This window comes from Onychomys torridus, chromosome 7 (assembly GCF_903995425.1).
Source record: "Onychomys torridus chromosome 7, mOncTor1.1, whole genome shotgun sequence".
In the NCBI taxonomy this organism is placed as follows: domain Eukaryota; kingdom Metazoa; phylum Chordata; class Mammalia; order Rodentia; family Cricetidae; genus Onychomys; species Onychomys torridus.
The window spans coordinates 11,665,206-11,679,979 of NC_050449.1; the positions used below are offsets into that span (position 1 = coordinate 11,665,206).

The 14,774-nt window shown below is 41.8% G+C and overlaps 1 protein-coding gene across 7 annotated transcripts in view; it reads right to left on the reverse strand.

The window, feature by feature from the left end:
* Fat3 (FAT atypical cadherin 3) overlaps window positions 1–14,774 on the reverse strand; it is a 584,013-nt gene that overhangs the window by 107,460 nt on the left and 461,779 nt on the right. For 5 of the 7 annotated variants that reach the window (XM_036193855.1, XM_036193852.1, XM_036193850.1 and 2 more), the window contains exons 5-8: window positions 10,429–10,743; window positions 9,294–9,504; window positions 8,780–8,848; window positions 945–1,084 (exon numbers count right to left, since the gene is read on the reverse strand). In XM_036193855.1, the coding sequence (XP_036049748.1) occupies window positions 945–1,084; window positions 8,780–8,848; window positions 9,294–9,504; window positions 10,429–10,743 (735 nt within the window). The remainder of the gene's footprint in view (window positions 1–944; window positions 1,085–8,779; window positions 8,849–9,293; window positions 9,505–10,428; window positions 10,744–14,774) is intronic. The other 2 variants (XM_036193856.1, XM_036193853.1) reach the window with 1 other exon arrangement.

The following is a 14,774-nucleotide window of genomic DNA, read 5'->3' on the forward strand; positions in this document are numbered from 1 at the left end:
TGTGTTGAGTAGGATTCTGAATATCCATCTGGGTTCAGCAGAGAACAGGGCCCAGATCAATCATTCACATCTTCTGGGGTTGTGGGAACACCTGAGAGAAGCAGGAAGGAAGACTGGAGTTGCAGTGTATGCCGTATGGGGCTGGGTTTATGGTGCTGAATAACAAAACAAAAATCTTACATTTAAGATAAATCCACTGTGTTGAGAGCTAACATTGTGTTAGTGTCACTTGGGAAGAAGTTCGGAGGTGTTCTGAGTCAGACAAAACCTGGAAGTTTTCCTCTGACACTCAGATCTTTCATAGGCTCTCAAGAAGCAGAGCAGAAGTTCCTCAGCCTCAGCTGCATGGGGACATCAACAGGAACTTGGGCTAGATTCCAGCTCTCAGGGCTTTGGGCCTGCTCTCACCGTGCTCCGTGTCTGAGGGTATAATGTGCAGTCGGGATAGAGAACCCTGAACACAAAGACAACAGTGGATACCCAGGCCTCAGTCTTGTCCTTAATTGAGGATGCTGGGCCTTGGCTAGGCAACTTCTGTCTTAGTATATAACTGAACATGGACTCTTAGGCATCTCTAGCTTTAAATTTCAGTGACCCAAGAAATGAGGAGGGGAAGAATTTCATGTTGTGCTAACACTGACGACATAGATAGGCTCTTTGTGAGTTGACTGTTGTCAGAGATAAACCTACAGTAAACGACCAGGAAACAAATACATATCACTCTTCCATGAGCAAAAAACCACAGTCACCTTGGAAGAGGTAGACGAATAATTCTACAACATCACCAATAGAACCCTTGTCTCAGTTGTTCAATGAAACAATTTTCTGAACAATAAAATCCATGGACATAATTTATTACTCCCTGGATCTAGTTTTCATTGCTTCCATTGCTCTCTTTAGCACATCTTTGCACATTCTTGCTAGTGAGTAACTTCACATCTCACCTGAGTGACAGCAACATTTGTTCCATCGGTGACTTCCACGCTCATGTTGTAGACCGACCTTTGCTCTGCATCCAAAGGTTTGGCAATGACAATTGTCCCAACACCCTTCTCTGCATCAAAAGAGCTGTCAAAATTCCCCCCTGATGATTTCACAGAAACAACATGGAATTAGCACAGCTGAGAAGGTATTGACTGTATGGAGGCATATATCTTTACAGGGTGTTTTTATGTAGATACATTTTCTGGTGGCATCCCTATGGCTCAATTTTATAAATCTTAAATGGGACCTTACTATTTCTAACAATTCATATTTCAAATCCATCCTCTATAAGCATAACAAATGACACAAAACCCAATATATTGTAAATAAAAACCTCAGCAGTATTGTTAGAGTAACGGGCTATAAACTGACTTCATAAAACACTGAGCACATTAGCAACTCTTCTCAGCTACCGTGCTGAGAATTTGGGGAATACTTTAACTTTTTCTCTATTAGAGTACATTCTAAGTAAAAACTATTCCAATTACAAAAAACCACAAGTGATTTGATACTTTTAGGTCTGTTCTAGGATTGTTGGTAAACATTTGGCTGGTAGAATTCATAGTCCCTCAATTAAATGTCAGAAATAAACTATGAATACAGGAAGATAAGAAAAATTTGAAAAATGAATTTCACATGAAAAAGAGTCTTTCTGACTTTTGGAATATTCAGAGAAATGTATTTGGCATCTTGGCAGTGTAAATTATTTTTGTACCAAGTGGCTGATGATTTCATAGAAACAACATTTAATCAGCAGATCTGAGAGGTATGCATGGATATTATATTGCTGATACAACACTAGTGAACATATAAGGCAATTTATACAAAGGCTTAGGAAAAAATTGTCTTTTGTTCTCTTGTCTTGAATGACATACTTAAGATAGCATTAGAATCAGGACCATTTTATTTCTGAACAGAAGTGTCACTTATAAACTTTCCCAAATTAGAGACCTTTTTTAAGGGAAAGAAAAGATAACGGTCTAAGTGTTAGAACAATTTAATTAAATGTCAGTGTATGTTCGCCAGCACTATTTATTTTTGTTGGAAATTGCATGTGTGAAATACTTTTGGTTTCAGATGATAATTTTGTTTAACTTTAGTATGTAGGGCAATATATTTATTGAATTTCATGTTTTAGAAAAGAGAAGCTTGACTCTTCTGACTTCCTACAGACTGAATTTTATTTTTCTGGCCAACACATTTTTATGGTATTACAATATTAAGTAAGCAGGTGAGTGAAGGGGATGAAGAGTTACCCCAAATTACTGAAATTTGTCCTACAGTGACAAGAATAAATAATGTGGTTTACTGTCTAAAAATGTAGTCATGTATATTCCAAGCACCAACTGCTTGCAGCTACCATGTTCACATAAGATTATTTAATTACTGGAGAGAACATAATTGCCTTTGACATTTAATTAAAGCTGTGGAGATACAGGGGTACCAGAGAATTGCTTGGAGATGATATATGTTCTCAAAAATTTCATCTAAAAGAGACTCATCTTCCAATTACTGTCTTTAATTGATTTACTGAGAAGTACTAGATGCTAACTCCAAAGAAGAGTTTTGAAGGCTCAGGAGAAGAGGGGGTTCCTAGCCTGAGAAGAGAAGTGGGTCTTAGAGAGTGGCTTTTTGTTGAAGCCAATGCTCCTTGATGACAGCACATAGAATAAAACAGGAAGCTGATATGGATGACTGGCGGTACCAGTCATCTTGAGTTGCAAGGCAGATTATTTACCTCCAAGAGGTAAATGCTGGGGAAAAATAAAAACAAACCAAACACCTTTTCCATGGAAACCCCCAAAGAAAGGTACTAACAATCTCCAGAGACATGAGAGAAAGACAAGGATACAACTTCTCAAGTTGCTTCTGGAGGATATATTAATTCATGGTTCCTGTCACAGCTCAATCAACGTTAGACTTTCCGCTCCCATCCCTGATGCTTTTTACTTTCTTAAATATGAAGACTCAGATTTTTTTTTAAATTGTTGTTGTTTTGGGGGAATAGTGTTCATCCCTCTGTGTCAGTTATTTAGGAAAGGCAAATATTTGTGGGTCAAAAGAAGAGAATTGTGCAAATTATCATCTCCAGCTGAAAGATGAAGGTCAGAGGAAACACAAGCAAAGGATTTCAATGTCAGTTCTTTCTTTCACTGATTGTGACGCTTCAGAGTTTGTGCAAAACACACTCTCCCCCCACCTGTATAATGGTGTAACATTTATATATTTATATGTATATATATATTATATGAATTTTCATAATTTTTGCTCTTGTTAATAATTTTGGCAACGTTTGCAAATTTCAGTTTTATAATCCTCTCTTTTTCCCTTTGCATGTATATGCCATGTTTGTATTTGTTTCTTTCATTAGTCTTTGCAGTTTAAATACTCCTGATGAGAAACTTTGGATGTCATAGAAGAGATACATCAATAGCATTCTTGGTACATTTTCCCATCCACCAATGTGGCCCAGTATGCTATAGTACTCATTTCTAAGACATTTGCTCCTAATTAAGCCAAGATTTTATTTTAATCAAAATCTTTCCAAGTTTCCAAATGAATTTCTGACAAGGGACATAGAATCTAGACCAGCAGTTCACCATCAACCCAGACACAATATAATAAGCTACACTTAAGCATCCCATTTCATAAGCGACTCCATGCCTTTCCCCGAGGTCTTGTTTTTCCAGACTCCCTTTTGGCCTGAAAAGTGATTTCAATTTTGTAGGAAAACAAGTCCAAATCATCTGGGGCGAGGCTATCAATCAAATACAAGGAGTCCATCTTCACTAGCAGCATTCCGTTTAAACAAGATATGCTTCCTCAGAGCCAGTAACAGAACATGCAAAGCCAGAGTGTGTTGGGTGCAACAGCATGAGGCCAAATAAAAAGTGGGCAGAAAGGACACTGCAGAGCTGGCCCAAGTCCCAGCAGAGTGGGGTTCAGAAGTGTCACAGCCTTTGCATTGCTAAGGGGGGAGGGGGAAGGGGAGAGGGTGTGCGGCAGGAGTAGTTAAAAGCGAGGTCGTGAACAGCTCGCATGACAATAATTCACTTTGGGGACATTTCTCGTGGACCATTTGTGATCCAGACAGGTGTCACAGAATAAAGAAAGAGCAGAAGAGGCACATTGGATTTCTGTTATCATATTATGAAATGTAATGGATCAAGGAGGGTCCTGAAAAGACTCAAGAAATAGGACGAATAAAAACACTGGGAGCTAGCCTCTACCACTCAATTCACTGGGTATAACTGAGTTGAGCTTTTCTGTGAGATGTGAGATTTGTGGATCACATCATCTCCAAAGGCTGGGCACACCTGACGGAGGAAGAAGCTGCTGCTGGTGCTGTCTCTGCACAGCTCCCAGGCTCTTTCTCCAGAAAATCACTCCACTCTTGCATGTGTAATTATAAAAATACCAACCCCAATCTAGTAGTCACCCAGGGGGAGGTGTGACTGAGGAGCTTCCAAAATCCTGAGCAACTGAATCTCAATGAATGAAGGGAGCCGTGCACAAGCTGTTCGTTCAAGTTCAGCATGTACACTCAACCGAAGGAAAAACATTCGGTGCCAGTTACGGTGTGATTATGAATAATTTTCTGCTTTGGAATGAAGCAAGCACACAGCAGGCTGATATTTAAATGGTGGGCAGGAGCTGGAGGGCAGGAAAGAGTGGTAGGAAGAGAAAAAAAACCTTCTAGAGTTTAGTCCAAGGTTCCTTTTCTTAAAATAATTAATATGTGAAGTATTTTTAGACATTTTATTACTTTTCTAAAATGTTCTCAGGTAAGATTCTATAAATGAGATTGTTGCTACAGAGAAAATTGAGTCCTGTTTGTGATCAAGTTTGAGCATGAAGGCAGGATAGGAAAAATGAAGTGTTTGATGTTCGTTGACTAGCTGAGCAGAATTTACTCTGATGGGGGAGCAGGTGAGTTAGAAGTAGATGTGGCTTCTCTAAAGACAGGCTGGATAAGAGTTACACGATGGAGAAATGTGGCTGCTAGGTCAGGGTAGACCCAGAGGTGTCTAAGCTCTGCGGGGTGTCCAACCTCATGTGGCTGAGGATAGCTGTGAGTACAGATACAAAAAAGTCAGAGACATTTAAAATTCGGGGTTTCTTCTCTTTACCATTTAAAAAAGTAATTGTGTAGTTCTCAAGCATGAACTTTGTGGATTATATTATGCATCAATGTCAAAAGGTTGGACACACCTGTCAGAGGACAAAGTTACTGCTGATGCTGTCAGGAGTGTGGCTTGCCTGCTTGACCCAGACCTAAATCATCTGCGGCGGTGCAGGAGACAAGGCTGCAGAAGGACAGGTGTGAGTTGAGATGGCAGCAGCCAATGACTCCAAGTCACAGAGATCTACTGCCACCTGACCACCAAGGTAACCTCTCTCTATCAACACAAAAGATGGCTGAGAGGCCAGCACAGAGGGCTGGCCATCAGAGAGTCATGTAAATAGAGCCTTTCTCCTTCCTGATATTGGGTGAGGCAAGTCAGGGTGGTTCATGAGCTTCCTATTTGCAAAGTAAAGCACCTTTCTAGATTCAGGTAAAATCTAAACACTGGAAATCAGCATGCCTCAGTTCTCAATACAGAGTTGTTAATGACAGTGGCCTTTACAATTCAAATATTTGCCATCAGGATGAGATTCTGGGGCTGAGCTGAGAACCAGATTGTATGCACATTGGAGGGTATGTAAATCAGGAACGGCTGAAGGGAAATTGGAGCCTCCTGAGAAGTGTGAAGATACATGACAAAGCCACAAAGGATTGTGGGTTATTTTTGTTCCCTTCATTTTCTTCCCCTTTTAACAAGGAGAGGAAGCATGCTGTGTGTTGGGCTGTTTAAATCCTCAACAGCTGAACTTTATTATGTTTCCTTTTAATTACAGATTTCTTAGCTTGGTTATAAGTAGGGCTTGTTTTTGGGAGCTGAAGAGAGTCTCTTTGGAGTCAAAGCAATGCAAGTGTCTATGGTGGGAACAAAATGCTGCTCACATGGGGTTTCTACAACTTCGTGTTCTGATAGGAGGTAAGGAAATTCAGTTAAAATCAGAATCATGTAAGTCTGTAAATGTGCAAGGGGAAGCAAGCTGTCATGGGTTTACAACATTAGTATTCTTTCTTTCTTTCTTTCTTTCTTTCTTTCTTTCTTTCTTTTTTTTTTTTTTTCTGAATGAGGATTCACTGGGCTGAGCAGTTTAAAGCTGTCCATGCCAGATCAGGATGGTGTTCCCTGGGCCTCTCAGTGAGTTCTTCATGGGTGTCTGGATGCACTAGGTCTATGATAGAAACATGGGTTGGTTTATTCTTGACAAGAGTACTTGGGCAAAACCTGATAGGACCTGAAGCTTCATTTCAGATCCATGCTGATCTTGTCAACCTCATGCTTACTCTTTGTATCTCTGTACAAGTTACAGATGAGGATTAAGAGTTAAGGGGCATTGCCCACTCTTGGTCCCTCTCTTCTAGTTTGATCAAAGATGGTGCTTAGGCAAGGAGGAAAGGAAGACTCACAAGAGATAAATAAGCAAGAAGTTTTGACAGTGAGGACGAAACACCTGAAGATGCTAAAGCAAACGCCGGGCTTTAAAAGAAGGAAGAAGATGTAGCACACTGGGAAAAATATGACTCTGGGCCATGAGCTGCATTTTCAGAAAGGGGATTTGGTAGAGGAGAGCATCTCTGCTGAAAACTGCCTGCACCTGGGGAAAGGACTTGTTCTACAGTGAAGTAAAAAGTTGGCATTGCAAGACTTTGTTGACTGGCTGTGGGGATGAAAGTACAATCATGATCTGTTTGGGCAGGAGGCCCAATAAGTTCAATTTGTAGAAGAAGCTTGACAAACTGTTACCAGATTTACAGAGAAATGTCTGCATGGAGAAGTCCAGATCAAGGGTACAGTCCTGGGAGTCTTCAGTGAAAAACCTACTTTTATTCATGCAGTAAAATGGATGAGGAGGGAATCTATGGAGAAGAGCAGTGCTTAGAAACACAAAGATAAAGAGACACAAAAGCTAAGGCCATGGTTTATATCATTTATATCATTTCTGGATTATAGTTGGATGCCAGGAAGTGTGTTCTCTATAAACTCTTCTTTCTCTGTGGACTAGTAAGGCTATTGTGACTGGTGTACAATGGAATGTCGCACTGACCCTGGGCAGGGCCAGGAGTCCACAGAAGGGTTAACATGGTTGCCCAAGGCATCACCAACATGCTCTGTATTCACTCTGAGGGTGAAGAATGAAGATGGGATAAACAGAAATGAAAATATACAGTAGTACTGATAACATAATGTGAAAAGACTGTGAGCGTGCAGTACTTACATGCAGTACTCCTAGCATCATGCTAACCTGCATACTTGTGGAGATGCTGAAGAACTGCAGACTGGTCTGAGTAGTTGGCCTCAGGTGACGGACCACACTGAGTAACTAAGGAAGGGATGCTAGTGAGATTTACCATTTATGGGCAGCCTGGGCTAAGTGGGTAGAGGTGGGATGCTCATGCAAGGGACAGGAAGCACTTTTATGCAATAGAGAGGCTTGCAAACTGAGTTGGCGAAGGAATGACCAAAGGTATCTAGGCAGGCAAAAGACAATTGCCTGGTGACATGCACAATGCTTCCTTGCATGGAGAAAGAAGAAACTGTATAATATAATAGCTGAACAAGCAGAAAACTACTGAGATGGTGGTAAGACATTTCTCATGGGGCCAGAAGGTGTTCCATCTCAAATATGTTGGCAGAGATGAAGAAGGAATTGAAAGGTTGGTCATATGAAAAGATGGCGAGATTAATGTCAAATAAAACAAAGATGCCCCATGTTTTACAGAATAAGATGCAGAAGGCCAGCTTTTATGTGTTGGGAGTTCAGAGGACTCTTTGAGCTTTGACTGGGAGACATAGAACATTCTTTTCCTTTGCTTCATTAAACCAGATGTGGAACCTCCTAAATGCTTTCCCCAGACCCAGCTGTTCTGGAGGAGTAGCAGGTTCCTGCCCATATTGTCCAGGCAACATGAGGAAAGAAATGATTCTCCTACATCACTGCTCTTTGGGCTACTCCACTGCTTACAGAGAATCATGGGAAGTGGGCTCTGGCTCAGGCCCGCCTCTTTGACAACAGCCTGTTTTATTTCCCTGTCCCACACGCACTTCCTCTCCAGCGCTCTCCCTGCAGGTTGTGGAAAGGCTGTTTCGCTCTTTTCCTTTTGCAGCCTGGCGTGCTTGCTTGCTTTCTTTCAAGGAATTTAAAGGTTGGCTCCCAAGGTCTGCCCTGCCTGCTTCCTTCCATCTGCTTTCTCTAGTCAGGGCCACTGGAGGCTTACTGGCTGCACATGCACATCTAGGCTCTATTTCCTGCCCTTCCTCTTGTGGACAGCAGCCAGGGGACTCTCCTGCTGGGATTTTTGGTCTGTGAATACCACTACTGCTGAAAAATAGAGAGGTGGGAATACATTTTCATTTATTTTTCAATTGGAAAATTCCCAGTTAAATAAACTAACCTACAAAAAGATAAAAACAAAACAACAAAAAGCCCACATACCTCAAAAGCAATGGGAGAAAATCAAAACAATACCCCCCAAACCCAAAACCCATTTAATCTCAAACGAAGAAGTCATTGGATACGAGTAATGAGATAGCTGTTAGAGGCATGTATGAAATCTGTGGGCTGCATTTCAGTCTGTCACAGGCAGTTATGAAAGATGTAATTCAATTTGTTTAAAAAAAAAACGTAAAAGGCAGATTGGATAGTTGTATTTTAGCAAATGTGTTTGCACTAAGGGTACCTTCTGTTGAACAGTTCTGCCCACAAGCTGTCTGTAGAATATAGAACATCTCTCGAGCATGCTTGCCACCTTGAAGCAGGGCAGTCGGGAGCAGAAAAAAAAAGAACAGAATGCAGAAAAAAAGGTGAAGAAAAAGAGAGAAATGAAGGACAGCAAGTCTAGTACCATCAATACATTTAGAAATGAGATTAGCCAAGTGTGACCATAGAATTAAAATGACACACAGAAAGACATCAAGTTTGCAGTAAATAACAGACTATGGAAAATCCAGCCAGAGAGCACTTTCTGTTCAGCTTAGCTACAGAATTGGAACGAAAGCACAGGTTGGTTATTCATTTTACTGGCTCTTTTGCATTCCAACACTAATTTTAATCTTAGGCTTAATTGCTAGTTTTTAAATTTTTTCTTTTGCATTTTAAATTATTTTAAAATTTATTTGTTTGTTTGTTTGTTTGGCTAGTTCCTTCAAACAGTTAAGTCCATTTCCTGATATGCTCTAGAGACTTCAACTTACCAACAATGTCAAACCACAGAGGGGTGTTAGCTGGCTGCACAGACACCACCCCTACGATCTCTGTGACTTTGTCACTTTCCATGACTGTGAAGTTGTAAAACGGTTCATCGAACGTCAATGGTATAGGTGAAGGTGGGGGCTTCTTAATCCATTCAATATGGAGGCGGGCTGTGGAGGACTTCTGTGGTCGGCCGTTGTCCACAGCTTTGATCTACTCACACATGGAGGAAACACAGAAAGGTGACTTAGTGCTCCGAGTCTGTGGACATTCAAATCTTTCACTCACACAGTACTGAGCTAAAAGTCCATTTTCTGATAACACAGTGTTATGAGAAGAAGAGTGGTGTCCTGTTGAGGGGACTCTGGAATGTGAGCAGATGACCTGTTTGGAAACAGGGCTCACGCTACATCTGCCAGAAGCCAACTTTTAAGATATGAAACTATGAAAAAGAAATGTTGTACTTACAATTCATTGTATCTCAGGGCAAGAATGATAGTTTATGTGAGTAAAAATAGCTGATTTGATTTATCATAGCATGACTCTGAACTTCACCTCTAGTGAGGTTGAAGGGAAATGGAGTACACTGTGAGTCTCTATTTGTGTATTAGGATGTATGAGCATGTGTGTACATTCATGTGAGTACAACATGTGGGTATATATATATGCACATGTATGGGAATGTGTGCAAAAGTGTATGCATTTGTATGACCATATGTATGTGTGCACATGTGTGTGAGTATATGTATATCTGTGTCCGTGTGTGAGTGTGAGCATATGATGTCTATGTGTACATATCACATCTTCTTCTGCTTTACTCTAGATAATACTGTCATTTATGTTCAGTTCCATGAGAATAATTTAGGGCCCAAGATGTTTGGTTGGGGGGCCTAGAAATCGGGGCCCTAGAAAGCAGGCCATGGAACTGGGAAAGGTTCACTAATTGGACATAACAAAGATACCTCATTATTTAGAACATCACCTAGAAAGGTGAGAGTTTTTGCCTGTAACTGGCTCCCAGAAAGCATCTTTTTACAGCTATCTCTGCGCTCTCCACATTAGAGAGTCACTGATCAAGGAAGTAGGCATGAAGTAGGCTTCACCAGGTGGAGGTGATACTCTGGAATTTGATCTTACCGTCAGGATGTCATAACTTCCTGCTGTGAATTGCTTTCTGGAAGAAACCATGCCAGTTTTTGGGTCAATAAAGAACTTTCCGTCATCATTTCCATCCACAATACTGTAGGATATTTCTGCATTAGGGCCTTCATCTCGGTCAAACGCAAAAGCCCTGTAAATAGGCTCTCCCCTCTTCTTGCGGTCACGTTCTGGAAGCTTGATCTGGTAGACCTTCTCAGGGAACTGGGGTTTGTTGTCATTTTCATCCAGAACCTGAACTACCACCCAAATGGTAGACTGTTTTGGAGAAGAACCACCATCTGTCACTGTCACCTGAGTTTTGAAAACAGAAAGGATGATGCAATCAGAAAATATGCACACTGTCACCTACTTGTCCCAGCTCATCCCACCAATGTCCCGTTTATACACTGGGCCATCTCAGCTCTTCTGAGCACTGTTATTTATGTAGGATAGACAACTTTTTCACAGTTAACCTGTAGGAGAGTGAAGGCCTCCAAACCAGCCATGAAAGTTGCTGGAGGGGAGTAGCAAAACAGCAGTTCACAGCTGGTTTCTGCTGCTGGGTCACATGCCGTACACTGGTGACTTTAAAAGGCAGAGTTTATTTGAGTCTGGAGCCTGGGGGAAAAGGCTAATCCAGGCTCTGAGGTCTCCTGGATAAGCATTCTAATAACCTAATAAGTGCACAAAGGCCCTCTTTGTGATGCCATCACCCTGAGCTCTTCAATTCTACATAGGAACTCAGTGGGGGCATCACAACGAGAAGGCCAAAGCAAGGGTTTATTGTTGAATATAGCAGGGAAGAAGTAGAATTGACTTTGCAAAATTCCTAGTTTGTGTAGTCCAGGACTCTAAGTGGATATAAAATATGCCTTCCCAACAGACACAAAATATATTATATAGTCATTATTATAGAGCAGAGTTAGATGGTAAAGGCCTTATCTGTGCACTGGATGAAACCCTCTTGTATTGAAGCCCTATTCCTGCTTGGGCCTGTAATGCAGATGAGATCTTCAAGAAAAGGGGTTAAAAGGTTGAATAAGATCATAAAGATCCTGACCTATCTGGATTCTTTCTGAAAGATGATGCCTGATGTCCCTGTCTCTCTCTGCCATATAAGCACACAGCAAGAAGGTACAAGCCAAGAGGAGCCCTCCACTAGAAGTAAAACCATGCTGGAACTTGACCTGGGATGTCCCAGTCTCCATATTTTTATCTCAATGTTTGTCTCATCCTCAAATTCTGGTTTTCAATGTAACAGTATTAGCAGGTGGGGTTAATCATGAAAGCTTCATGGATGGAATTAGTGTCCTTATAAAAGAGGTTAGGAATACTTGCCTGTCCCCTTCTGTGACCCAAAAACACATCCAGAAAGTTCCATATGTGAGGAAGAGTGTACAGACACATGACTATTCTTGGGACTCTGTTTGTGTGATCAAGTTTACATGGGAAAATACCTTAGAGTGGAAATTTGTGAACAAAAGATTTGTTCACTCACAGTTTCAGAGGCTGGGAAGCCCACAGTCAAGGTCCCAGGAAAGTCAGTGTCTGTGAAGGCATCTTTACAGACAGAGCATTGTAGATGTGCCTTCTGATGACAGAAGGGCACAGAGAAGCCCCATTGATCTTTTAAAAATGAGGACACTAATTCCATTATGATCTAACCATACTTCACAGCCCTGCCTGCTGATACTGTTGTACTGGGCATTGAGACTTTGAGAAGACTAGTATTCAGACCAGATCATGGGGAGGAGGGAGACCAATATCCGATTCTCACTTCTGGTGAAGGTTCTTCCTGGCTTGCTGACCCAACTTCCTACCATCTGCTCATATGACAGAGAAAGATGGAAATGTCTGGTTTCTCTTTTTTACATTGTTATGGAGCAAAAAGAAAAGCATCAAATAGTTGGTTTGTACTATAATGATACATAATTTATAATTCACAGAGCATATTTTAAGTGCACTTGACAGTTAGGACAACTTGACAGGAATAATGGAGGAAAAGATCAAAATTATTGGATAATAGATTAAAGTTTCTCTTTCAAATGGAATTATAATGTAGTTTAGCTTCTTTTACAAGCTGCCTGGTAGGGTAGCTTTAATAGACTCGAGATACATTTCTATCAGAGTTCTTGCTTTTGTTGAAAAACTAAATCAATGCATTTTCTTCCAATGTTATATTTTCTGTTGGTTTATTGTTCTTTGCAAAAGTGCCACTGAGACCAGATGTGTACTCAGGCTGGCAGTAGATGCTTGGGCTATTTCCTGGGCTTCTGAGTTCTGAAGAGACATGTTTTGTTCTGCTCATTCCTGAGATTATACTACAGGTGAATTGTGTTGACCAGGATTGATTTCTTGGCTGCCTGGTCTCTCTGCCTCTTTGCTGCTTGAACAGTTTTTCCAAGTCAAGGCAGCTCTCACTGTTTTCCCTGTGCTCAACCCCCTCTTCACTGGCTATCAGTATGTACCCTGCAAAGGACTCTGAGGCCAGGTAGCTGATGAAAGAGAGTCAGATCACTGGCATATCCCACCACTTAAAAAGCTGCTCATGTATGGAGCAGGCAAACTTACAAGCCCAGGCCCTTGGAGTGTGTCTGCTGGTGTGTGGAAGCACACTTATTATATTGGCTCAGAAACATGCTGTCAGGGTACACCAATTGGAGGGGCAGTGCCCTGTGACCACCTTCCCACATGCTCTCACCTTCTTACCCACAAATTCAACCGCTACTACTTCCCTGGTATTCTCTAGTGTGTATCTATTATCCGTGTTTGCTAAAACACCATGGCCAGTTACTAGAAATTTGTGTGCTAGACTGCTTGTATGTGTCTCCCAAAATTCAAAAATAAAATGTATGACTTCAAACTTCCTTCTTCTGTATCCATGTTCACAGTGACACTAGGATCTTGCGAGTGTACCTAGAGTCTCCCTTGTCTAACCATCCACATCAGATCAGACATGGCCCCTGTGTGCTACTTCCGGGCTTAGGTCCCCTGCTAGACTGTCCTAGGATGGGCCTCATGCCTCTTACCTGGTAGATTACTGCAGCTCCCTAGTCTCTGAGGAGCCAATTTTCCTGTGTTGTAGAATGCCATTTCTTTTTAAAAAGGCTGACCATGCCACTGACCTGTGTGACACTCTGCAGGACTTCCTGGAGGACAAGGACCTTGACTGTGCTCACAAACTGACCTTTCACCTCTAAGGTTAGGGACATAGAGAGCTTGGTTGCTCCCTGTGTCCTTAACATTAACACCCCCAAAACGATCTTCACCCAGTGCTCCTGTCATTACAGCTGATTTGTTTTAGGAGTCATTCCTCCTCCAGACCTATGGGCATGTCCTTTGAGTGGCCTGGCACTATCAGCTCATTGGCATGCACAGAGCCAGAAGACAGTGGTCATCCTACATTGCAAGCGTCTGTCCACAAGCGGGTCTCCATTTAATCTCCCCCACTGTGGATACCTTGAGGTCAAGGGGTGCTTATTGACAACACCATGCTCTGGCACCTGATCAGCTCCAAGCAACACCCAAGTGTCATCAGACTTAGTTTACATACATGCCTCTTTATGACAACAAATGAAAAGAGCATTCTGAAATGGAGGAGTCTCTGAGAACAAACAAATTCCCCCCAGTACTTTGTGGTAGAACTGGACGAACCATGCACTCTGAAGTTCATTCTCACTTCCCACTTCCAGGACCACCGCCAGCTCAGGATCAAATGACTTTTGGCCAGTCTGAAAATGGTGCTTCCCTTGTGGATATTCATCTGCAATCTACTGAAATGGCTTGTTCATGTAATTCAACTCTTTTGATATCCTGTGAGCTACCAGAGGCTGGGACTTAGGCCTCCTTTCAAGTCTCTTCTGGAACCTAGATTTTCTCAGTGGTTGCTGCAGTATGTTACCTACCTTAACTTTTAGTTCTTGTGACTGCTTCTCTAAATACCCTTCTCTCTATTGCTATGTTCCTCCCTGGAGTGGGGGTCACCAATGACTCCCATCCTCAGACCCTAGTGCTCCAAGCTGCCTATTCTGCTTTGGCTGTAGAATGTCCCCACAAATAGCTCATGCATTGAGTTCTTAAGTCTCTAGATGGTAGCACTATATTAAGAGGTTCTGGTAATGTTAGGCAGTTGGGGATTGCTGGTGGAAGTTGATCAATGTGGGCATCTTCTTGGGAGCTATACCTTGTTTTGTACCCCTCTCCATTCCTCTTCTGCTTCCTGTCAGCCATGATGTGAGCAGCTTCACCCACATATTACTACTGCTGTGACCTGTCTGCCATGTTGTGAGCAACTTCATCTACATGTTCCCACTGCTATGATTTTGGTTTGTTTCCTCTTGTTG